Source organism: Heterocephalus glaber, unplaced genomic scaffold (genome assembly GCF_053883595.1).
Source record: "Heterocephalus glaber isolate CG9 unplaced genomic scaffold, H.glaber_assembly_v1.0 deba00001463, whole genome shotgun sequence".
Taxonomy (NCBI): Eukaryota; Metazoa; Chordata; class Mammalia; order Rodentia; family Bathyergidae; genus Heterocephalus; species Heterocephalus glaber.
The window spans coordinates 4,811,355-4,835,418 of NW_028258310.1; the positions used below are offsets into that span (position 1 = coordinate 4,811,355).

The following is a 24,064-nucleotide window of genomic DNA, read 5'->3' on the forward strand; positions in this document are numbered from 1 at the left end:
AAAAGTCAAATGCTCAAAAGCATTTATAGATCAGGAGCCTACTAAGTTCTAAAGTCAGCAGCAGCAAGGAGGAGACAGAATGGGACCAAAGGCTTTGAGAAGGACGTGCCCCTGGTAGGACCATCAAGGAAAAACTAGTGCTGAGGACAGGAGCAAATTTAAAGAAGAATGGGGTGGGAAATATCTGGAATGAGGCAATTTTAGCTTAAGCACAATTGTGTGTTTTGCAATGAAAAATACTGGGTCGGATGCATAGAGGCTTACATTATAATCTTTTCAGCACTACACCAGAGCCCCTGGATCAACCACCCACTACTTTGTCCCCTACCTTTACAAAAGTGCTTGACAAAGAAGAGCCAAGGTCAAAGTGTAGCTCGACTCTAGCCCACACTTGGCTTCCTGTGCACCTCAGTGCTGGTCTGTTTGTGCCCAGGGCAAGGGACACTTTATTTCTGCCAGGCTGTGTATCAGGACTACTTCCAAACAGAGGGGCACCTTCTCTGAGTGGTTCTTAGCCAGCATGGCTCTTTCTACACCGGAAAACTATGGCCTTACCTCTAAATCTAATCTGACCCTGTGTAAAATTTGGTAAATGTTTAAATAAATACTGAGATGGATTATTGAAGTTTCACACACTATTATTCTCCCATGTAAAAGGAGTTTCTTAAGTGGATTTATGCCCAGTACTTCTGAAGGATAGGAGTGATGTATTTGTCTTCAGGGATAGAGAGAAAAGACAAAGATATAGTCTAAGGCCATTTAACGGTCCTAAAACACTTCGAGTTCATAAATTAAATTGATGCTATGATTAAAGTTTAATAATTTTGTTAAACCAAAGCAGTGTTCTTATAATAATATTTCAAGGTCTTCCATGTACCTTTTGTCACATAATGTAGTGCAGTTATGGACTAAGCCCTTTTAATATACTTAATCCTATCTGATGTAGGGCAGGCCTCTGTCTTCCAATATCTGCCTACCTAGGGGAAGAGAAATGTTAACTACCAAATTAGAACATTAACCATGCTTAGGGATTACTAGTCATTGGTCATCTTTTTCAGGTGTGCATGGTCTTGATTTTGACTAGGATAAGATTAGTAGTGAGGTCTGCAATATTCATATGCTGTGAAAAGTGGTAAGTAAGCAGCCTTACAACCTGAATGATCAGGATCATTTAGAGGCAGCTGTGTGGTCACGTGAAGGTGAAAAGACCACATAGGTTTTAAATTGGGATTAAAATTAGCAAATCTGTGATAGCAGTACCATCCTACTTTGTCTTACTTTATGCTTAGCTACTAATGAATTCTTGCATCTGCGGCACAGACTGACATCCAAAAAGATCTAATCCATGAATTGCACCTTCTCTTCTCCCTTCAACATTCCTTTTCTTTTTCACTTTCCATGCTGGAAACTATCCCTGGATGGTCTTCAACTACCAACACAAGGAGTTTACTTCTGCATCTATCACAGTGATGCATTTATTAGTGGTTCGATGCATAAACTCTCAAGAGTTTATCTTCCTCTCAACTTCCTTCCACCCTCTTTTTTAACCAGGTCAGCCTAGTTTTTCCAAAGTCTATTCATCATGACTGTCTACCATCACTATCCTAGATCCTGGTGTAATGTAAAGATGCTTAAGATTCCTACCCCATCCTAGAGCTGTCACAATGCTAATAAATGGATGAATAAGTGGTTGAAAAGATGGATGGCTGATTGGATGGATGCATGCATAAGTAGATGGATGGATGGAGAGAGAAAGAGAGAGACTGAGAGATTGTATAAACACCTTACTGATGGACAGAACTGAGTTTGAATATCAACCATAATAGATGCTAGCTGTGTGAACTTGGGCAAGATGCTTAATGAGAGCTTTAGGTTTTTCATCTGTAAAATGAAAATAATGATCCCTACCTAGTCTGGACAGTTGTAAAAATTAGAAACTAAATTGCTTACCAAAGTGCATGGTTAAAACAACAACGCAAAGTGGGACCTTCACGCTACAACAAAAGGTGATAAGTAACCTAAGAGAACTGCAAACAAAGAGGGAGGAGTTTCCCAACACCTGCAGACCAGTCAGCCACTGTTGTGAGTTCCTGGGGGGGGGGGGGGTACGTGTGTGTGTGTGTGTGTGTGTGTGTGTGTACACATGAACTCATCCTGCGCCTGCGCACAGGGGCCCTCCCAGCCTTCAGGTGATCTTCTGCCCCCAGGTGATCTGCTGCTCCAGCACACACCTAGACTGGGCAGAGCCTAGCCACACAGGACCCACAGGCACAGACCTGGGAGCTGAGCAAGTCCCTACAGAGTCAGCCAGTTACAGTGAAGCAGGTGTGATCGGCCGCTACTGCCCTTGAGGCTCCAGCCACAGAGTGGAGTTAGAATGGAGATTGGGAAAGGGGACAGCTGTCAAAGTTGATGAGTTGTCGGTGGTCTGAAGATCATTCCTCTCTCAGAAAGGCGAAGTTACAACACTTCACTGCTTTTCTTTCCACCTCCTTCTGGATGTCTAAGGTGAAGCGCTTTACTCTCTTCTCCAGCTCAGAGGCTGAGAATGGTGTGGATGAGAAAAAGAAGGCCTACAGGTCATCAGCAGCCCAGTCCCCTACCTCATCCATGGAGGCTGAGTCCCCAGACCAGAAGAGAAGCATTTGCCTGCGGTAAGTCTTGGCTGGGCCCATTGTTCTCCGGGTTGTGAGAAGTGCTGGAGTTTCAAGTTTTATGGTTGTTGTTAAGGGTGAGACTCAACTGTAGGTAAATAAAAGGCACTCAGGCTTTCCATCTGCTCTCTTCCTGGCAGCAGCCTTTTCTTCTCCTGCCCCAGTCTTCTACAGAATGTCTCCCCTTTCTGAAAGCCTGATTCTGCTGAGATGAAGCCGGGAAGGCCACTCGCAGGTGTAGATTAGGAAGCCCTGGGAAGGCTGGACAACGTGAAGAGCCTGCTCAGCCTCTGGGTGTACACACCTGGCCACCTGCTTTCCCGGGAGCCACAGAGAAGAGCAGAGGAGAGCCTTAGAGAGGCCATGGTGTCCTGTGACTGGGACGCCTGGTTTGGTTGAGGACCAGCAGAGAAGTAATTTGGAGATGTGCGACTATAGTCCCATCACTCTTAGAGGCACCAGCTATCAAGCAAGGTCTTAAAGTTGCTTTTTAGCCCTTTAAAGAGAGTAACAAAACTAATGGTCAGTGATGGCTAAAGGGGAGTTTTTATTTACTTTGATTTTTTTTTTACAGCATTGAGGGTTGAGCCTAAGGCCTTGAACATGCTAAGCAAATGCTGTGCCACTGAGCTACCTCCCCTGCCCTAAATGGTGGTTTTTTTAATCTCTGCTGAAGAGTGGTTGCTCTCCTTCCCCGTTATTAGAACTAGAACTGCTACTTCCTCCCTCCTTTGGCCTCTGCTAAGAGACAGTTAACTAATTCATGCTTTTCACTTCTTTCCTGGCTCCCCGGCCCATATTTTCTCTCGAACTGTGTACTCCATTCAGGACCAAGCGTAAGTCCTAACTCTTCCCCCAAATTTCCCCCTTCAGACTCCTCCAATTCCTGCCTGTCCATCCATCTTTTTGGATGCCTGTTTTGTGGCATCTTGCTTTTTGCCATTTTTTCTATAGCTGTTTTTTACCAGAGAATCCTGCCTCATTCACCAAATGAGTTTCTCCAGAGGGCACAAAATGAGTTGTTTCATGTGTCTCTCACCCCTGTTGACTATCTGCAGCAGTCAGCTTGCACACATTGGCTTTACCCCAAGTTCCCCGTATTCTTATGAGAACTGTACACACATCAATAGTACATGTGTGGAAACTGCATGGCACACACATATGCCTTCAGAGAGGGCCCTGCACTAGATTAATGCCCTGTTCACAACGCCTAGACATTCTTAATAAGTTAGTGTAAGAGAACCTATACTTTCATTTTGCAGAGGGCTCCAGTCCTGCTCATAAGCACCTGTAGGAAGTGAGGCACCCAAAGAAATCACTACTGTGTAAAGAGGTCAGTAACTGCTGTGTCTTTGAGATTATCAAAGATAGAGCTGCTCTACTTGGCACCTGTGCCCACAGTTCACAGTTCTGCAAAAGATCTGACCATGTCCTTGCCAGTTCCATTAATACTTGAATCAGTAGAGGTCATACATTCAAATTAGTAAGTAGTATGAATAACTTGGAATTTGGCATTTGTAAAAAATAATTATTTTCATGTAGAACACAAATGTTTACTCATATTTTCAAAAAAGCAATCTGTAGAATTCCTAGGGAATTTGTATCTATGAATAGGCTCAAGGCCTGTAACTGAAATCAAATCCATTTACCCTAAATTGCTGAAAAGAATCACTTCTCGGCCTTTTGGCTAAGAGCAAGTGTAAATTGCTGAAAAGACTTTACCTATGAGTTGATATTGTGACATGGACTATTGGAAGGAACCTAGGACATTATACGGTCCATCTTGTCACAGCAGAGAAAACCAGCACCTAATGTCTCTCAAAGGTTGGTCATTTATGCCTCTCCATGGCACTTGAATGACTTCAGAGTCTTCCTAAATTGAACTATGTACCAGAACCTTGTTTTAAGGAATAATAATATAGAATCATAGATTTCATGGGTACCATTTCCCCAATAAACAATAAGACAGGTACACAATTATAAAACCTGTTCATATACATATCACTTCTAGAAATCATACACACATTCCACTTTGAAATGACAGTTTGGGCTGTAGGATTGAAGAGATATGCAAATTCACACACCTACTTCAGTGGAGAGCCAGGACCATAGTCACCTTAGAGGAAATTCTGGAGCTCTGACCTCTGCCTATAACAGGTCAGACTTGAATTTAAGCAAGCTCCTTCTTACTTCCTTTTATTTTCTTTCGTTTTTTTTCTTCCCTCCTTCTTTGCTTTCTTTTTTCCTTCTTCTGATTTCACTTTTATTATTTTCCCAACCTTGTGTCTCTTCCTCATACCCAATTCCTTGCTCGTCCTGTTAGGCCCTGTGTATTAAAGCCATGCTGTTTTGTTGGTCTCTTCTCTTGCCTCTTAGACTTATTGTCTCCATACCTCCTCCCAACTCCAGTGATATGCATTGCCAAATCCTCACTGCCTTTTTAGACTATGTTTGATGCATGTGTACACAGGCTGCCTAAGAATAAAGACAGCCTTATGTGCCCAAGGCATTTAGCACAATGCCCCCACTGAATTCAATTAATACTTGTTAAATATTAATAGGTTCTGAAACAAAAATATTCTTTGATTGAACTATAGCTGCAATTTAGTAATTTGCCTCAACAAACCTCTTTACACAGATTCAAATACTTTTTAAATAACACTTTTAAATAATATAATTATTTGCACATCTCAATTGCTATTTCTGCAGTTTGTGATTAGTTTGCAGATGCCATCTCAGCCCCTACAATATGTGCTGTGTAAATGCCCTTAGAGTATCACAAATGATTATCCAGAAGAGAAAAACAAATGCTAGATTTTCTCGTGACATGGTATAATAACTGAGATTTATTACAATAATGATTGACATAAGCAGTTCATTTTATAATCTCCCTGGATTTTATTTCCCTAGGTCAAAATCCAGTTTTGATGGTACCTCTTTAGCAGGTGACAAGAATGACTGTAAAACAGAAAGCAAAAATGACCCTAAGACTGAAAGGAAAAAGTCTTCATCTTCCAGCCAGGTAATAGGAATGGAAAGTATGTTGTCTCAGAGGGTGACAATTGTTGGAGCCACTGGAAAGAAAGAACCCAAGCATGCAACTTCCTGCTGGTCAGAGCTAACATAGGCATTAAGTTTACAGAATTTAGAAAATCAGATAGCCAGCAATTCCTCTGGTCAGTTTTTCTTCAATATTAGGATCTAACTCTGACAAGTACTCAGACAGCAGAGACCAGCACAGTCATGGACTTGTCTAATTAGCAGAAAGGGAAATGGGACATTCTTATATTCAAATTATGGAGTCTGATAAACCAGCTGCTCAAAGAGAATGAAGACCTATGAGCAGGGTTGTGAATCTTCAGAAGTAATTTTATTTCTGAAAAGCACAGTTCTGTCATAGAGTGTGATATATTTACTGGGCCAGGAATGTAGAAATTTTAGTTTTAGTTGTAAGAATTGAACCCAAGGCCTCCCACATGCTAAGGACATATTTCACCTCTGAGCTACATATCCTGAGGTTTTTTGCTCTTGTTGTTACTTTTTGACACATTACCCCTTTATACTTGAATATGTATCTCCTAAAAACTAAAATAAGTAAATAAATAAAAACTGTTGAAACATCCATGAAATTTAGCTAAATATCAAATTATTTGAAGTTCCACAGTTATCATAGTTTTTTAAAAAATCTCCTTTATAAAAGTTTTCATTGTTTCCTTCTCCAGGAATCAATCAAGAGTCAGGTATTTATTTGTCATGTCAATTTTAATTTATGTCAATCCAGTATCTTTTAGGGGGAGGAGGGGGAAGGCATTTATTACATTGACATTTTTGAAGAGTCCATAGCATAGGATATTTTAAACCATGCTCCATAGCCATTAAAAGTTTCAGCGAAGCCCCCACTGAAAACATAGCTTTCCTCAAGGTACTTTTCTGGGTGCCAAATCTACTCCTAGGTGCAGCATGAGTTGAAATACTTTAACAAGGTGTTTATAGAATAAACTTTTGGGAACCATCTATTATTTTGATGACCTGGTCTGTAGCTTTTTTTAAAAAAAAAAACAGCAATTATCAGACCAGTTTTGCCATAGAGACCATTCCTATTTGGATCATAAGCCATCAAGGGCCTGTACATATATCTATCTGTTTCTCCTTCCAGACTTCTTCTTTGAAAGCCTCCTGGGAAGCAGAGTAATCCTGCGGAGGGAGGACCTCGCTCTGCCTCCTAGTAGCTCTGTGGCAGGGGCTGTGGGACTCTGATCCCAGCACAGTGTCCTAACCCCTGGAATGGGACACCAGGTTCTCAGTAGGAAGAGGATGTTGTGAAAGCGTTTTGCAAACTATAAATTGCTGTCTACCCATTATTGTTGTCATTGTTGCAGAGACAGATGCCTTGAAAATGAAACAATTTGTAACATTTCAGATTCTTGGGCCTTCTACTACTCTGGGAGTTAAGTCTTTTGTATGAAATCCTACTTGTCTGCTTCTGTGGTCTTGTCGCTGCTTAAGCAAATGCCTTCACAGCATCACAGTAGTGACCACACTGTCCCAGGCAGTGGCTTCTTTTAATGTGTTATCTCACAGAAGCCTGTGGCATCCCTCCTAGCAGGTTGTGTTTTTGCCCACTGGTACAGAAGAGGAAACTGAGGCACAGAGATGTTAGTGATCAGCCCCTGGTTCACACTGAAGAAGAGATAGAGCCAGGAGTTGATTTAGGTTTTTTCAGTGTGAAGCCTTGAACCCCTGTACTCTTCTGTGGGTACACACTTGTATCTCCAGTGCCCTGCGATACAGCACCTTCACCAGTTAGAATCTTTAGCATTTCCTGCCAGAGCCCGCAATATTGATTATGCCCAAAATATGCTGAAGGCAGTGCTGGCTGCAAAGAGTTAAATCCCTCAATTGGCTTACTTTAAGAAACGAGTCTGACTGAAGCTGCGTGACTCACAGAAGTATCTCATGAGCAATGCAGTAGCGAACAGATTAACATGACCTCCCCGCTCACGGCCACAGCCGAGGCCAGAGTAATGGCCTATGAAGCTGTGGGGCTAATATGAGATAACATCCATAGCTGAGGTCGGAGTAATCGCACCCAAACTCCATTCCCACAGTTAGTGCCTTCATAGCTTGAAGGACAATGCTCTAATTATAACCATATATTTTGTCTATCTTGCTTCTAATTTGAAACTGCTTTGACTTCTCTTTAAATCCTTGTCTGCATTAGTTTCCATGGTAATTTCACATACTGCACATCTATACATGCACCTTCACCCTGATTAATGAATAATAAAATTCGGTGGAAGAGACGGGCCAGTGCCTTTTGCCAAAGGAGCATTGGTCATCCCAGTCCACACTTCTTCTTCAACCCTGCATCACACACTGGGCAGGTAGGGACTAGAGACTTACTGCAGGGGTCTCTGGCAGTTTCCTCTTGTTTCTTACCGGAAATACCCTTGTCCTGCCCTGTTATTTCAGCTGACCACCCGCTACACCCTGTAGCCACCCAGCAAGGCATTAAACATATTTGAAAATGAAATCTCTGTACCCCAACTTTTATTGTGTCTCAGCGAAGGGTATGTTGGAGACTTAAAAAGATTAGAGAGGATGAATTCTTAAAAACAGTGTGAAGGGAGGAAAAATTTGTTATTTAATTTAAATTGGAGTTAAAATTTATAACGTATAACAATAAAACGTATAACAATATCTGTGTTCTGTTCTCCTTGTAGTATAAGGCAAACATGCACTTTCACAAGTTGTTTCTTGATGTCCCAACTGAGGAACCACTGAGGCAGAGTAAGTTCTGACATGTTTGACTTTCCAAGCTATGTGTTTGAAAAGTTGACTCATTAGCTTGGGAGAAGGAGAGCATGTTCTGGGGACCCAGTTACTGAGGGGAGTAGGTTTCTGCAGGGAAGAGATCGTGTGGTAATAATGGTGACTGCAGTCTCTTTCACCAGGCATTTTGAAAGATAAGAGTATAGACCAAGACACTGAATTTCTTCTCATGATATGGCCTCTTGCAGGTGGTTTCAGAATGATCCTTTTGCCTTTTGTATTTATTGCTGAAATGCCTAAGATTGAATCATCCTGCACTTTAGAATAACAAGCCTGGGGCAAGAGAGGCCTAATAGAAGAAGGTTAAAAGGAAAAACAGGTCTAAGTGGAGATATATGTTTCCCTGCCTGTGCTATGCAGGATATGGCAGTCACACTAAACGCCTTCCCAGTGAGCCTGGGACCTGAGGTTTACTTACTGCCTCTCTCAGTATACAAACATTAAGATAAAGTGCTGGATTCCTGCTGTGATCTCTAGGGAGAAAGTGCAGTTATGTGTCCTTCCCCTGTGAGACCAAGTGATTCATTAGTGAATCCTGAGTGAAGCTCCCTAGCAAAAAAGGACCAGAAGGAAGTGCTGATGTTTGCAAGAGGGTAACACGCCTTCTTCATCAGAGTAGGCTTCTGAAGTATGTGTCTTGGTTTCTCATGCACAGTGTTAGGCTTCAGTATTGAGTCTGTATGACTACTTTAAAAAACTATAGTGACCACAGCTTTAGCCCACTAGTGATAATTGAAAGGGGGGTGGTAGAGCTTTGGAGTGTATCATCCTTTCCATCCTTAAGTCACCAAAATGTAGACAATTTTTATTTTAAATAAATAATATCTAATGGAATTCTGAGTGATGTTGTTACACTTGTCTATATTCTCCCAGGCTTTACCTGTGCTCTACAAAAAGAAATACTGTACCAAGGAAAGCTCTTTGTATCAGAAAACTGGATTTGTTTTCATTCCAAGGTCTTTGGAAAAGACACAAAGGTGGGTATATATTTACAGAAGAAAGCTAATCCTGTATTTTTTAAATATAATAAATATAAATTATTTTAAATTTAGCTTATTTATGTCATGATTATGCCTTTATACCAACTTCCTTTTGAGGTATCACCAAATACTACAGATTCTAAATGCCTCCAGATGACTCTCACTTCCCTATTTCCCTAATTACTATTCTCTCTCATTTCCTTAAACCAATACACATTCTACCTCCCCCATCCCATACCCTCAGTCCCTTTACCCAAATGTCACCAGAAACACTCTGGAGTTGTTCACACAGGGAGAGTGCATAACTTGTTTTGGAGGTTTTCATTAAAACCAAAACATTTTAAAAAAGAAATATCAATCACGTCTCCTCAGCGAGCTCCTCCACCACTTGCACCTCACAGTATGAAGATACTAGCGAACTTGAAGCTCTGAAGGGACCTTCAGCCACAAGCTCTGGACTGCCTTTCTTTTCTTTTTAATTTGGGGGATAGCGTGAGATAACCATGGAGAAAGCTCTAAGATGTTATTAAAAAAAACCATTTTAAAAAAAAAGAAATACCAATTTTTGCACCATGTTCATATCGTTATCAGAGAGATGTGGGACAACGGAACTATAAATAAGCACAAATGAGCAGGAGCTGGAGCACTTAATACCTCCTGGGAGAGTCAGGTCCTACAACCCCAAGTATGCATTGATCCATCCTTTATCCGTCTGATGGATCTTTTCATTCTCATTGGACACAGATTCCATAGAGCTAGGGTGCATGACAGCCTGAGTGCAAATGAGAATTGCCTGAGGTGTTGGCAGTTTGCCCAAGGCACCACCTTCTAAAATTGTGGTGTAGGAAGAGAAAAGATTATCCCATCCTGCTGACTGATGTTCTTGCCTTTAAGTTTACAAAGGCGATCAGAATAAGTCAGAGAAATAAATGACTTTTTGAATTTGTATGACTTCAGTGGGTATTCAATCACTTGACTCATGATTGTAAATTGGCTTTTATACTCATAAAGCAGCTGATTAGAAAGTCTTTGAGTACACATACTACATTTAAATATTCTCCCTAAAGCCAATAGCAATCATATAAAGACCACTCAACAAATACTTTGGAAATCCTTCATTTTGTTGGTATTAAGGCTATAAAGTAGCATAATATTCTTTGAGTAAAACATGTTATTCTTCTATTGTTTATTATATAATGTTATAAACATTTTGATTCAAGGTATTGTCTAAATCAGTATAATGCAAAGCAATATTAAGTAGTATTCCACCATACCTCTAGATCTCTGAATTATAAGAACGTTTTCATAGAGGAGAGAAGGGGATTTAGTAGTGTTGATTAGTGTGAATAGATGGTTCTCAGGGAATTAGAGTCAACATCTCTGAGCAGATCAACACCAGTTGGGGTTGAGGACATTTTGTGAACAAAGAATTACTTGTTTTTAAGAGCTGAGGGAATTCATAGAGGCAATAAGTGCAGTTTCAAGCTAATATAATTCTAGCAATGTTTTTTAAAATCAAACTTCTTCTTAAAAGAGATGTGACAAAAAGGAGCCAAAAGGAGTGACCCCAGTTTTTTAAAGTCATAGACACCCTGGGATTGCTTTTACATGTGCTATGTCTTATCTACAAAATCAGGAGATGGAAAATTAGAAGGGCATGGGAATCAGACCCATGACTGAGAGTTATGTGTTTCCTCCCCTCTAAAGATGGTATCAAAAGAGACCTGGGCTTCAGAGATGTGGCAGAATTTCCACACTGTCTATAGACCTCCATCCAGCATGATCCAGTATAAAATGAAGGCACCCAAACAATTTATTTGCCCTAGAAGGAAGAACTTTCTAAGCACTGTAATCTAAAGCAATATTAATAAAGTGTAGCTTCACTTTAATCAGGCCCCTTTAATCAGCCAGTTATATATTCAGATGCTGATAAAATTAACATGAGTATCTCATCCCATCTAGTCTCACTGAAGAGTCATTTCATTTTCATTTCACAAGTATGATCTGGTGTGATTTTTGAACCCATGAAGCAACTGATTGCAAACTCCTTAAGGCTGTTCCAAGCCTTGGCAAAACCTAAGCTTATAGCACCTTGTCACTGTGCGTTTGTGTTGCTACTTAGAAACAAAATTAGACCTATTGGTTCCCTTAGTGTATATTAAATTCCCTTTTTTTCCAAAGTTATCCCAACTTAAGAATTCAGAATTATCTCCTGTGCTTGAAAATTTTTGTTGAGTAGAGTTCTTTGACAAAATAAGCTTTAGAAAATATCTAATTTCAATGAATCCCTCATTTTTCCATAGTCTTCCTGACTGAAACTTAGCAGGGCAGTAAGTAACCTCACCTCAGAAACCTACATGTGAATGCAGGCATTCAAAATTAAAAGCTCATTCTCTTTCCTTCACCTGGCATTACCCACACAAGGCCCACCTCTGCCCACTGACCTCGTTGATCCCTTCAGGAATACTGTATATAAGCATTTTTACAAAATAGACATTCAAGTAAGTGTGCATACCTAAGGAAGGATACAGATCTTTTCTTTTTTCCATACCTGTGTGTGACTTTATTTTCAGGGATCTAAGTGATATTGTGTTTCCTTTCAAACCTACCCTATTTGGAAGGATATAACAAAATAACCAGGAATGTCTGCTATTCTTTATGCCATCTGATTTATTTTTAACTTCTTATATGTATGACCTTTAGCAAGTCATGTATCTAAATAAATTTATTATCTCTTAAAATACCAATTTTATAGGATCATCATAATTAAATAACATTACCATCTAATAAATAAATATTAATAATGGTAGCTTCTACAGTTATTATTGTTTTTATTAGAAGTAGAATGAACTTAGAGGGTTTTTTCCCCACCCATCTTGATTTCATGAGTCAAATGAGGAAAGTGACAAAATTCTTATTTGGTACTGGACATTTTTTATATAGTATATCATTTAATCCACAGAAAATTGTGAGTAGACAAGACTGTCTCTGACATATAAGTCAGGAAAAAACAGCCCAGAATAGATACCTTACACGTTTGCATGGGTGATGTAGATAGTAACAGAGCTGATTTCGCAGCTGAGTCTTTCTATCCACTGAGGGCTCTCCTGTACCTGTGCTTTTCAACATTTTTTCACTCACATGCACCCAACACAGAGGAGAGGGGCTTGTGGACATTAGCCCAAAGTTGGACCACAAGTGTGAAACTTCTGCAGAGTTTGGGGCTCTAATAAATGACAGTGGATGTAAATCCCCCATTCTGTTCACTTGTCTAAATAGAATGGTTTCCACCAAGACCATCAGTAGGAGTGAGGATCCCGTTATCCTCTGGCTTTGTGAATGCCAGTTTGAAGAGCTCAGTGACACCATTTATGCCACTCATTGAGATTCACTTTTTGTCATGAAGGCTTGAAAGCTTGATGCTGACGTTGATTTCTTTATATATTATTTTCTTTTTTTCCTTTAACATGTAGCTTTGAAGTGCTGTTCTGTGAAGTCTAAAACAGTATTAACTTCCTGATTGTGTTTCAGATCTCTATTCCAGCTTTCTCAGTAACCCTAATAAAGAAAACCAAAACTGCTCTTTTGGTGCCAAATGCCCTGATTATAGCAACAGTCACTGACAGGGTAAGTACACTGCAGGGCAGGGCACCGTCATTTTGTTCTCATGCTCTGAGCTCTGTTGCCTTTGGGGTTTCTTGCCAAGGACTAAGACCCTGAACCATAAATATCACCTTCTCCTATGGTAAGGGAAAGATATTCTTTAAGATTAGCTTTTAAAATTATAGACTAGAGGGCTGGAGATGTAGCTCAGCTGTACAGCACCTGCCTGGCAAGTACAAGACCCTGAGTTGTATTCCCAGTACCAGAAAAAAAAAAATTATAGACTAGAGACATTTATGTAGTATGATTTCCCTTACAAGATGATTTATTCTAATATAATTATTGCCAATTTTAAATTTCCTGCTGATTTAATTATACTTGCCTGACCAAGGTAAAAAAAAAAAAAATTCTCTCCTAACTTCCTTTCCCTTAACATCTGTTCACTCAGGGTACACTGATATATTCAATTCTCTTAATATTACTTTAAAAAGAAAAAAGAGCCAGGTGTGTTAGCACACACCTGTAATCCCACCACTTGGGAGGCTGAGGTGAGAAAATTACAAGTTCAAGTTCAGCCTGGGATATATAGTGAGACCCTGTCTGAAAAATAGCAAAAAAAGATTAAAAAAAAACAAAAGATAAGACCAGTGACAACCTTGCTGACGAGCTGAGGCAGGGTGATTCTGAGGACTCGTGGGGTGGAAGTGGTCGGCCTCCCCCTGACCTCTGCAGGTACCTCCCTAAAGCATGAATGAAGCTCATGCCTGCTCTGCAGTGGCAGCTTCAGGGTCAGTTCTGAGACCCACTTTGCTGCCAGATACCTGAACAACTACTCTTCCATCCAGAAACTCTGGAGCTATTGTTGACTATTAGGGTGTCCCAGATGTGTACAAGCAGAGATATTACCTCTGAAAGTGGCATTTATGGACTGAGTGTGTGGCTTAGTCGTCGAGTACTTGCCTAGTGTACTTAAGGCCCTGGGCCCAATTCCTTAGCACTGCAAAAAATGGAAGAGGGACAGGGATGGGGGCAGTGAAGGAGGGAGAGAGAGAAGGAGAGGAGAAAGGAAGAAAGAAAAGTATTAATCTCAGCTTGACAGAAGAAAGGGAGTGGAGTAGTTGGTTGCTCATTTTTTTGGTTGAAATCATTTAATCTTTTACCTACTGTTTTTATGAAGGCATAAAATCTATGTTCCATTTCTAACCACACTAGATACCATATAGAGAGAATAGGGGAGATAGAAAGATAAGAGAGGCTATACTGATAAGCTAGAAAATAACTTAATATGCCTATTTTAAGTTTTCTTTTTCTTTTTTTTTTTTTTTTTTTTGGTACTGGGGATCAAACTCTGGACCTTGCGCTTGCGAGGCAGGCGGCAGAACCACTGAGCTAAATCCCCAGCCCTTGAGTTTTCTTTTTAAAACAAGAATCAAGAACTGCTTGCCAGGCATACATCAAGCGCTTTCTTTATGTTTTCTCATTAATTCTATACCACCACCCTATAATGGAAACGTTCTTAAGCAGTGTCCTCACCCATTTAATAAGTGTCAGAGCCAAAATTTGCAGCTCGATCTGATGCCAGAACCCACAGTGTTCACCACTTTGGAATATATCAATGTTTATTTGGAAATTGTATGGTGTTCTCTTGTTGGTGAATGGGACGGATCCTCTCAAACTCATGGAAAGGGTGTCTGAAAAGATTTCATGGCCCCATAGATGGAAAAAGAGTGAATTTTTTTATTTTTGAATGTACCATTTAGGGGAAAAAAAATTCCTTATGTCATTTTTCTCCAAAGTATTTGTCTGGCTTTTATTTTACTCTTTTCCCATAGCTTGCTTTTAAGCATCCACTAGAAAAATCTCCATATTTGTACAAGGAAGAGTCTGGAACTAGCATGAAAAAGAACTAGCCTGTCAGAGCTCCTGGGAAGATTTAATGCAAATCTAGGTCAGAGGAGAGAAAGAGACCCATGGGAATTGTTAAATACCTTTCAAATCAACGAAACTGGCTGAGGGAGAGACTTTAAAAAGGATCTAGCAAATATCACTAGACTTTTCTTCATGTTTAAGACTTTCTTATCTTTTTTCAGGCACCTTTAGACTTTTGGAACCTTCATTTTGCCCTGCATTTCTTTACTACTCTTCAATGGAGTTTAGGGGCCCGGGGATTTAGCTCAGTGGTACCACTGCCTGCTTTGCAAGCACAAGGTCCCGAGTTTGATCCCCAGTACCAAAAAAAAAATAGAAAAAAGAGTTGTGTTTGGGGTCATATTGCTGCTGTGGGGGAGTGTACTTGCTTTATTGCTGAAATGAAATAATAATTGAGTGGTTGAGTGAGAGGAATGATAATATAGACCAGAGATTGGTCTCTGTCATTTGAAAATGAAGAAATTCTATACAGATTTTTTTAACTCTAAATTCTTCTCATCAAGGAGTATCTGTTATAATAATTCTCTTTTCTTTTTCAGTACATATTTGTCTCTTTACTCTCCAGAGATTCAACTTACAAACTGCTCAGATCTGTATGTGGACACTTAGAAGTGAGTGTGACAGCCTGAGCTTCAGTTCCCGTCTTTCTTTTGTATTTTTTATGATTTTTATGGCTTTTTACGGTGGTTGATCTGGGTTTCCTTTTCTTTTTTTTTCAATAATTTCAGAATACAAGTGTTGGTAACAGTCCTAATCCATGTACTACTGAAAATGGTTTCGGGGCAAATCGCCCTTCATCTCTGCCTCTGGTAAGTTGCCTACGTAACTATGTAATCTAAATGCAAAATAACTACACTCTGCTCACACCATGACAGAAGGACTGTGGGGAGGACTTAGGACCGCTGTTTTGGGGACAGCTGAAGAAAAGGCCTGTCTCCCCAGAAGAGGGAACCATAGAAGGCCACAAGCTTTTTGCTAGTAAGTGAAAGGTGTTCTGCAAATGAAAAGAAATATGATAATAGTCTGTCCTGGTTAGTTACTAGTCACTGAAGGTATTCATGAGGTCTCGCTTTATTTGCTTGTCTTTTTTTGAAGTATTGTGGTTCATGCCCAGGGTGTCATGCATGTTTGGCAAGTGCTCTACCACTGAGCTACATCCCCAGCGATCAGTTTTGTTTTAAAAGTATTCACAAATCTCTTTGAATAAGGGCACAAGTCATCCCATAGATGTCTTCTATGTTCAAGATGCTCTACTAGTATGTACTATAGGAAACCAGGAAAAATCAAAACTGATTCTCACCTTCAAAGACTTCATAGCTTAGGAAAGCAAATGAGACAAACTCAGAAATAACTAAAAAACAGAACAAGAAAGATATAGCCAGGTATGGTGGTACACATCTATAATCTCAGCACTCCAAAGGCTGAGGCAGAAGGATCATGAATTCGAGGCCAGCCTGGGCTACATAGTGAGACTCTGCCCCAACAAACCAAGAAAGAAAGCTATAAGGCTCTAGCAACAGGTGGAGATTGTTTAAATCTTTTACGCTTTGTTGACTGAAAGGTAAATCTCCAGTGGGAAGCAGCTCCTCATTTGTACAAGATTTGTGGCTATAACAGAGCATAATGTTTTCCCACAAGAATTCTAACCATAGCACTGATTATTCCCAAATTGATTACATTAAGTGATTATTCCAAAATTGATTATTGTTAAATGTTTACCTGTAGTGAAGCAGCATCTCCTACAGATCTCCATTTCAAAAAGTAGTGGAATTGAAAAACATGTCCACACCTCTTATATAAGAATTTCATAGCAGTGTTATTCATAATAACCTAAAAGGGAGAGAGAGAGTGGGGGGGGGGTTCCTAATGTACTTTAACTGATGAATGGATTTACTAGAATGTGGTATATACATATAATGGAATATTATTTGGCTGTAAAAAGGAAATGAAGTAATGATACATGCTACCACATGAATGGACCTCAAAACATGCTAAGTGAAAGAAGCCAGACACAAAAGGCTCTATATTGCATGATTACATTCTCAGATGCTCCTCAACTTATGGATTGGGTTTCCATCCCAATAAACCATCATAAATTGAAAATGTCATAAGTTTAAAATGTACTTTACCTACTGAACATCAGAGTTTAACAACACACTACACCCTAGAGCACTAATTGTTCCCCATCATGACCACACAGCTACCTGGGAGCCCCTGCTCCTGGCTACCACCCAGAAGCATCACAGGAAAATATTGTAGGGCATATTGCTAGCCCAGAAAAAGATCAAAATTCAAAATTTGACATATGGTTTCTATTATGTACTGCTTTCACACCATTACAGAGTTAAGAAGTTGTAAGTCAGACCCAAATGTCTATAAAACATTTCAAATAGGCAAATCTATACATACAGAAAGCAAATTAGTTGATAATAAGAAATGGGGTAAGGGAAAAATGGGTAGTGACTGCTGCTGGGTACAGAGTTCTTTTGGAAATGATGGAAATATTCTGGAATAAGATATTAGTCATTGATGGACAACATTATGAATATTCTAAAAACCACTGGATTGTATTGGATTTTATCTCAAGTTTTAAAGAATCTATCTTTTAAAAAAGCTTTGGGAAGCAGTACATAATATACTTCAATACATACGATTTGGAATCCAGCAAACCTGGTTCCAGTCTGAGCTCCGGCTGACTTGTGTCATTGGGCCAGCTCTTTCATTGCTCTCAGTTTCTTCAGCTACTAAAATACCAACCTCAGGGTGTGGCTGTGAAGAGTGAATACATCATGCATGTAAGATCTGCATGCTGCTAATACATCGTAGGTATTCAATAAGTCATGATGAAATTGAAGAGATTTAAAATTTTCAATTTTGCATCCCCCTATAAATTCTTATATGAAATTGAAATGAATGTAGAGATGACCAAAAGATGGGAAGTTCAAGGTGAAAGTTTGGTAATTTGCTTGTAAGATGAATTTCTTCTTCATTTGGCGGCTAACTAAATTGTTAAAAGCTCAGCCTAATTATACCTTCATTGGGACATTTTTAATGAGTCCACTTGTCTCTTTAGTTCTTAAGTATTTTGGAAGAGCCAGTAGAATACAAAGTAAAACATTTGATTTTTCCCTTCTTATCATCTTATTTAATTTAAATGCAATATCACTGACCATTCTGATCTAGTTGTGGGAAGAAAAAGAGGTGAAATTTTATTTTTATGGTCTGATTTGCAAAAGCCATTCTCCCTTTTCTGTTTCCAGTACCTCTTTAAATGCTAAAGAGGTATTTCTCTTTGTCTACATATGCAAACTCCCTTAGAGCTTCCTACTTGTTTCTCTTCTGTATGTGTGTGCCACTTGGTTTCTCTCATTACAAAGTGCTAATGAGTCTTCTCCAGGGTTACACTGGATGCTTTTAAGTCAACAGCATTCCAGTTTCTTTTCTGGACATTGGTTGTTTGAAACAATTTGGTCACTGTTTGTAGACAGAATTCTAACCACCCAGAAGAAACTCAGTTTTAGCAACCGGATATGCGGATCAGTTAGGAAAATCCCTGTAGTGGGGGTAATCCTTTCTGTCTGTATTTAATGGGTCAAGTCTAAGAGGAACAAGGGTTACAAAGGCCTGCCTGTTTGGTAAGGAAGAATTGGCTTCTCTTTTCTTTATTGTCTACCTTCAGGATTTCAATGATGAGTTTTCAGATCTGGATGGAGTCATTGGACAAAGAAGGAAAGATATGGAAGGATACAGCAGCTCTGGTTCCCAGACTCCTGAATCTGAGAACTCTCGAGGTGTGGGAAATGTTTGTACCTTGACTACAGTTTAATTTCTACAGAACACTCCTACTCTGCCCCCTTAAAAACAAAAGCCTACCTTGTGTTCCTAGTTAAGAGTTGTAAAATAAATCTGGAAAATGGATAACTTTAAAGCTCAAGGGAAAGGAATTACATATGTGGTAAAAATTAATTTCCTTGTAGACACTTAACAAATGTCTCTTAAATAGACTTAGTATTAGGATGGTTGAGAGAGATCAACATGTAGTATTTTCTTCCTTTTTATTTCAGTAACCATATTAATTGCTATAGCTGAATGTTTAGATGTTGGTGGGGTACCCTTATATCATCACTTACTTGCTTGAGATTGGATTTCAATCCCCAACCACCTCAACCAATTTATGAGAAGATCCATTTATTTACTTGGTCATTATGCAGATTAAAGGCCTGATTTGCACTGCGGCTGGTCTTATGTTTTTCAATGCATTGAGAAGAAAACTGAACCAGCCTCTTTTTGGCATGGTAGATTTCCATGTGACTGAATCCCAGACTGTTCTGAATGTCTCCAAGGCAGAAGTGAAACCAGCTCAGGCAGATACCCATGTGAACAGAGTGTCTGAAGGAAAAGCCAAGAGTCTCCCTGCACATGGTAAGAAACAGAATTTTTTTTGAAGAGGAAGGAATTTCTGTTTGTAACTTTTTAAATACCCCAATGTTTCACTTATGACTGCCTTTCATATTCCCTTCCCTTTCTCCTCATTGTAGGTCTTTGCATATTAGCTCTCACTTATTCATTACACAAAAAGTACCCAGTCCAGTTTACTATGGGAGATACACAGGATTAACCTTTATGGAGGTCACTTCAATATTGTGAATACTTTGAGATTATGATCTAAAAATTGGTGACAAGGACCAGGGATTTAGCTCAGTGGTTCCGGCGCCTGCCTCGCAAGCACAAGGTCCCAAGTTCGATCCCCGGTACCAAAAAAAAAAAAGGAATAAAAATTAGTGATAAAACTCAAATTACTGAATTATTTCTTTATTTACTAATTATTTCTTTATTTAATAATTATTGTAGTAACTAGTAACGTGTTAGACTAGATTAAGAGCAAAGATGGTATTAATATCGCTCTCCATTGAATTCAACGCAATACTCAACATAGAAAAGACCTGCAGTAAATATGTATTGAATAAATTGTGTTGAGAAGAATTGAAACTATTGCTTAAAATGACACGTGGATGGCTTCAGTTAATATTTTCTAATTTCTTTGACCTGAGAATGGTTATCTATCTCAGGTACCTCTTCCTTCTTGGCACATGGCTAGGTGAAGAAAATGTATATGGTGTTAAACTATTGCTTTCGGGTTTCCACCCAACAGGTCAGTCAGAAACAATTGGAATCTTGCATAAAGTCAAGTCTCAGAAATATCTGACTCTCCACCATATTCTTATATTCTACGCAATTGTGTAAGTAAATATATTTACTACGCATGACTTACATGAATGATTCAGTTCCCTAAAGGGAGACCTGTTCACGTTACCATGAGCCATTGTAAACCTCAAATGTTTCTAATGTGACTCAAATATAGTCGTTGGCAGTTTCTGTTTCCTACTTTGTTTTGTTTTGTTTTTCTTTAGATGTAGGTCATTTTTTATAATAATTATGCCCTGCCTGCAAGCACAGAGGAGGTAAGCTGCACCCAGAACACAAGAGGAGCCTTCCGGGCCACTGTACCACCTCCATCAGCACAGAGGAGGGGAGCCACTCCCAGTCCACAAGAGGAGGCTTCCGGGCCACCTTACCACCCCTCCAGCACAAAGGAGGTGAGCCATGTGGGCACCAGAAGCAACACCTCCCACCCCCCATTCGAAATGAGAAGTCACATAAACAAGTCTCAAAATCAGACTTCCAGATCACCTACAGCAACCCCAAAGGGAAACGAGATGGAACACTCTGATACTCAACCACCTGGACTCCCTCAACTGGCAACAAAAGAGGATCTGGAAAAAATGAAAACAGAAATAATTTCTCAGATAACAGCAGAGATTGTGCTCATAGTGCAAGACACAATTAATAACTCTAGAGAAGAGCACAGGAACATGATGGAATCCCAACATAGGAAACAAATGGCATCCATAAAACAGATACAAACAGATTTCCAGGAAATTAAAAACTCCACTGAAAGTCTATGCAGCAGAATGAGCCAATGTGAGGACAGAATTTCAGATATATAAGATAAGATTGCAATTCAGTGACCAGGAAAAGAAAAATTGCTTTAAAATTGTAAGGGACCACGAGAAATCAATCCAGCAGCTGCTAGACAATGCAAAGAAGAATAACATAAGACTGATTTGAGTCAATGAAGAAACAGGAGAGAGTGCAAATGACATAAAAAAAAAAATTCACAGATGTGATGGCAGAAAACTTCCCAAGGAGGGGAAAAGAACTTGACATACATAAGTGAGACATATAGGACTCCAACTAGCCTTGATGAAAATAATCTACACATAGGCATATAATAGTTAAGATTCCAGAAACCCAACAGAAGAACAAAATTCTACAAGCAGTTAGAGAAAATAACAAATCACATACAAAGGATAGCCCATCAGAATCACAGCAGACTTCTCAATGCAAAACCTCGAGGCAAGAAGAGCTTGGAATGATGTATTCCAAGCCCTAAAGGAAAACAGCCTCCAACCCAGATTGATGTACCTTGCAAAACTATCTTTCAAAATTGATGGAGAAATAAGATACTTTCATGACAAAGAGCACCTTAGGAACTTCATGAATACCAAACCAGCACTCCAGAAACTTTTAGACAATATCCTAGAGACAGACAATCAGGATCACAACCCGAGGAAGCCCAGCAGAATGAATCCATAGGGCACAACAAGAAATTGAATGCAAAGGGGTGAATCCAACAGAAAGAAAAAGTCATGACAATGATAAGTCAATACATATCAGTTATAACCATCAATGTTAATGGTCTCAATTCATCAATCAAAAGAAATAGACTGGCAGAATGGGTCAAGAAGCAAGATCTAACGATATGCAGCATACAAGAAACATTTAATTCAAAAGGAAACTCATAGTCTGAAAGTTAAAGGGTGAAAAACAATATTCCATATGACAGGAACAAAAAAAAAGCAGAAGTAGCTATTCTCTTTGCAGATCAAGTGAATTTCAAACGAAAATCTGAAACACTCTGGTCACAAGAGTTTTGGATAAGGGATACTCAACTTTTATGTACAAATCTATTGTGAACATGTGTTTTCATTCCTCTCAATTAAAAACTTAAGAACAGGACTGTTGGTTATTAACAGTAATACAAGAAATTTCTATATTGTTTTCCAAAATGGTTTTATCATTTTACATTCACATTAGCAGTATTAGAAAGTTCTAACTGGTTCACACCTAAGCTGACATTTGTTCTTTTAAACTTTTAACTTCATCTCCCTAATGAGTGTATAATTCAATCTTGTTATTGTACTGATTAGTGTTTTTCTGATTCTAGACTTGCACGCCTTTCCTTGTGCTGTACTGGCTAGTTATCATCTTGTGTCTACTTTTTAATTGGGTTGTCTATTAATGAGCTGTAAGAGTTCTTTATATATTCTGGTCATAGGTTATAAGCATTATAAATATGGTCTGTTTAAGGACTACCTGATGGAATCTCATTTATCAGTTTTTTTCTTTTGTAAATCATATTTTTTATATCCTAGGAAATTCTTGCCTACCCTAAATTCATAAACATTTTTCCTTATAATTTCTTCTTAAAGTTTTATACTTTTAGGCTTTCATATTTAGGTTCATAGATCCTTTCAAGTTATTTTTATGTATGGAAATAAAGGGTTCAGGTTGGCTTTTTATATATGGATACTAGGTGTTCTAGTACCATTTGCTGAAAACACTGTCTTTTCCTCAGCTCTTGAATTGAATTTATGTTCTATAAAATGTTAGTGTTAAATAATCTTTCAAAAATCAGTGGACCATATGTGTGTGGTTCTACTTCTAGATTCTCTGTTTTATTCCAATGATCTGTGTCTTTCCTTACACCAACACTGCCTTGATTACTGTAGCTTTAGAAGAAGTCTTATAATTAGGTACTAAATGTCTTCCAACACTGGTTTTTTTTCTTTTTACTTTCCTAGGTCCTTTGTACTCCTACATAACTTTTAAATTTCAATATCCAATTCTTCATTTATAGCAAGTATACATAGACCTGAATTTTTATATATACTTTGTGTTTTCTATTCCTGCTAAATTCAAATACAAGTTCTAGGGACTCCTAGAGATTCCTTAGTATTTTCTCTGTAGATGATCATTTCATCTACATATAAAGATTTTACTTCTATATTGCCAATCCTATCCTAATTGTGTCATTTTATTGACAGACTATTTTGGTTTGGGCCTAGGTTTCAAAGTTTAATGGACAGATGAAGAGTAGGCATATCTGTGCTTTAGAGAGAAAGCATTGTATCTTCTCCATTCATAAAAGGTGTTTTTGCTGGAAGTATGGAGTACATGTCATTGATCTGTTGAGAAGGTTCTATTCTACTTCTAGTCTCCTGAAAGCTTTTACCATGAACAGCTGTAGAATTTAGTCCAGTACTTTTTCTCCAACTACTGGCAGGATCATATGGTTTTTTCCTTTCCTCTGTTAAAATGATGACTTTTGGGGGTGGATCTTCCAATGCTGAACCAACAGTGCTATCCCTATAATAAAACCACTTTCTACATCCTGCCAGATCTGACTTCTAATAGTTTGTTTTGTTAAACAAATTTCTATCTATGTTCATACTTTTTTCTTCTATTATCTTTATCCAGTTTTAGGAGATTAGCACAATGTTGAGTTCCTAAAATGAGGGGAGAAGTGTTCCTTCTTTTTTCTGCTTTAATTGTTTGATATAATTTATCAGTTAAAATGTTTATGAGCCTGCTGTTGTCATATAGGTAAGTTTTCAAGCTAGGAATATACTTTCTTTAATAGGTGCTGTACAAATTTTATATTTCCTCCAGAGTTAGTTTCATTAATTTATCTTCCAAGGTACTTCTTAGAAGTTGTCAAATTTATTTCAAAAAAGATTTTTGTAATATGCTTTCTATATCCTTTTAAATTCTGTAAAATCTGTAGTAATGTCTCCTAGATCTTAATATTGTAATTTTAAAAATGTATACTTGATATTGTGTAATAGGAAGAAAAGGTCTAAAGCAGCAGGGGAAGTGGGAGGGGTAGGGGAAAGGAAAGAAGGGAAAAGAAAAAATATGAGAAAAGGAAAAAATGGAAATAAA

At 38.7% G+C, this 24,064-nt stretch overlaps 1 protein-coding gene across 8 annotated transcripts in view; it reads left to right on the forward strand.

Moving 5' to 3' along the window:
- Window positions 1-24,064, forward strand: part of Gramd2b (GRAM domain containing 2B) — a 111,797-nt gene that overhangs the window by 72,856 nt on the left and 14,877 nt on the right. For 7 of the 8 annotated variants that reach the window (XM_004854461.3, XM_087180535.1, XM_087180534.1 and 4 more), the window contains 10 exons: window positions 2,535-2,654; window positions 5,565-5,676; window positions 8,378-8,444; window positions 9,360-9,463; window positions 12,998-13,093; window positions 15,538-15,609; window positions 15,727-15,807; window positions 18,678-18,789; window positions 19,298-19,420; window positions 20,151-20,238. In XM_004854461.3, coding sequence (XP_004854518.2) covers window positions 2,535-2,654; window positions 5,565-5,676; window positions 8,378-8,444; window positions 9,360-9,463; window positions 12,998-13,093; window positions 15,538-15,609; window positions 15,727-15,807; window positions 18,678-18,789; window positions 19,298-19,420; window positions 20,151-20,238 — 975 coding nt within the window. Of the gene's footprint in view, window positions 1-2,534; window positions 2,655-5,564; window positions 5,677-7,875; window positions 8,039-8,377; window positions 8,445-9,359; window positions 9,464-12,997; window positions 13,094-15,537; window positions 15,610-15,726; window positions 15,808-18,677; window positions 18,790-19,297; window positions 19,421-20,150; window positions 20,239-24,064 lie in introns of those variants that run through there. The other variant, XM_004854463.4, reaches the window with a different exon arrangement.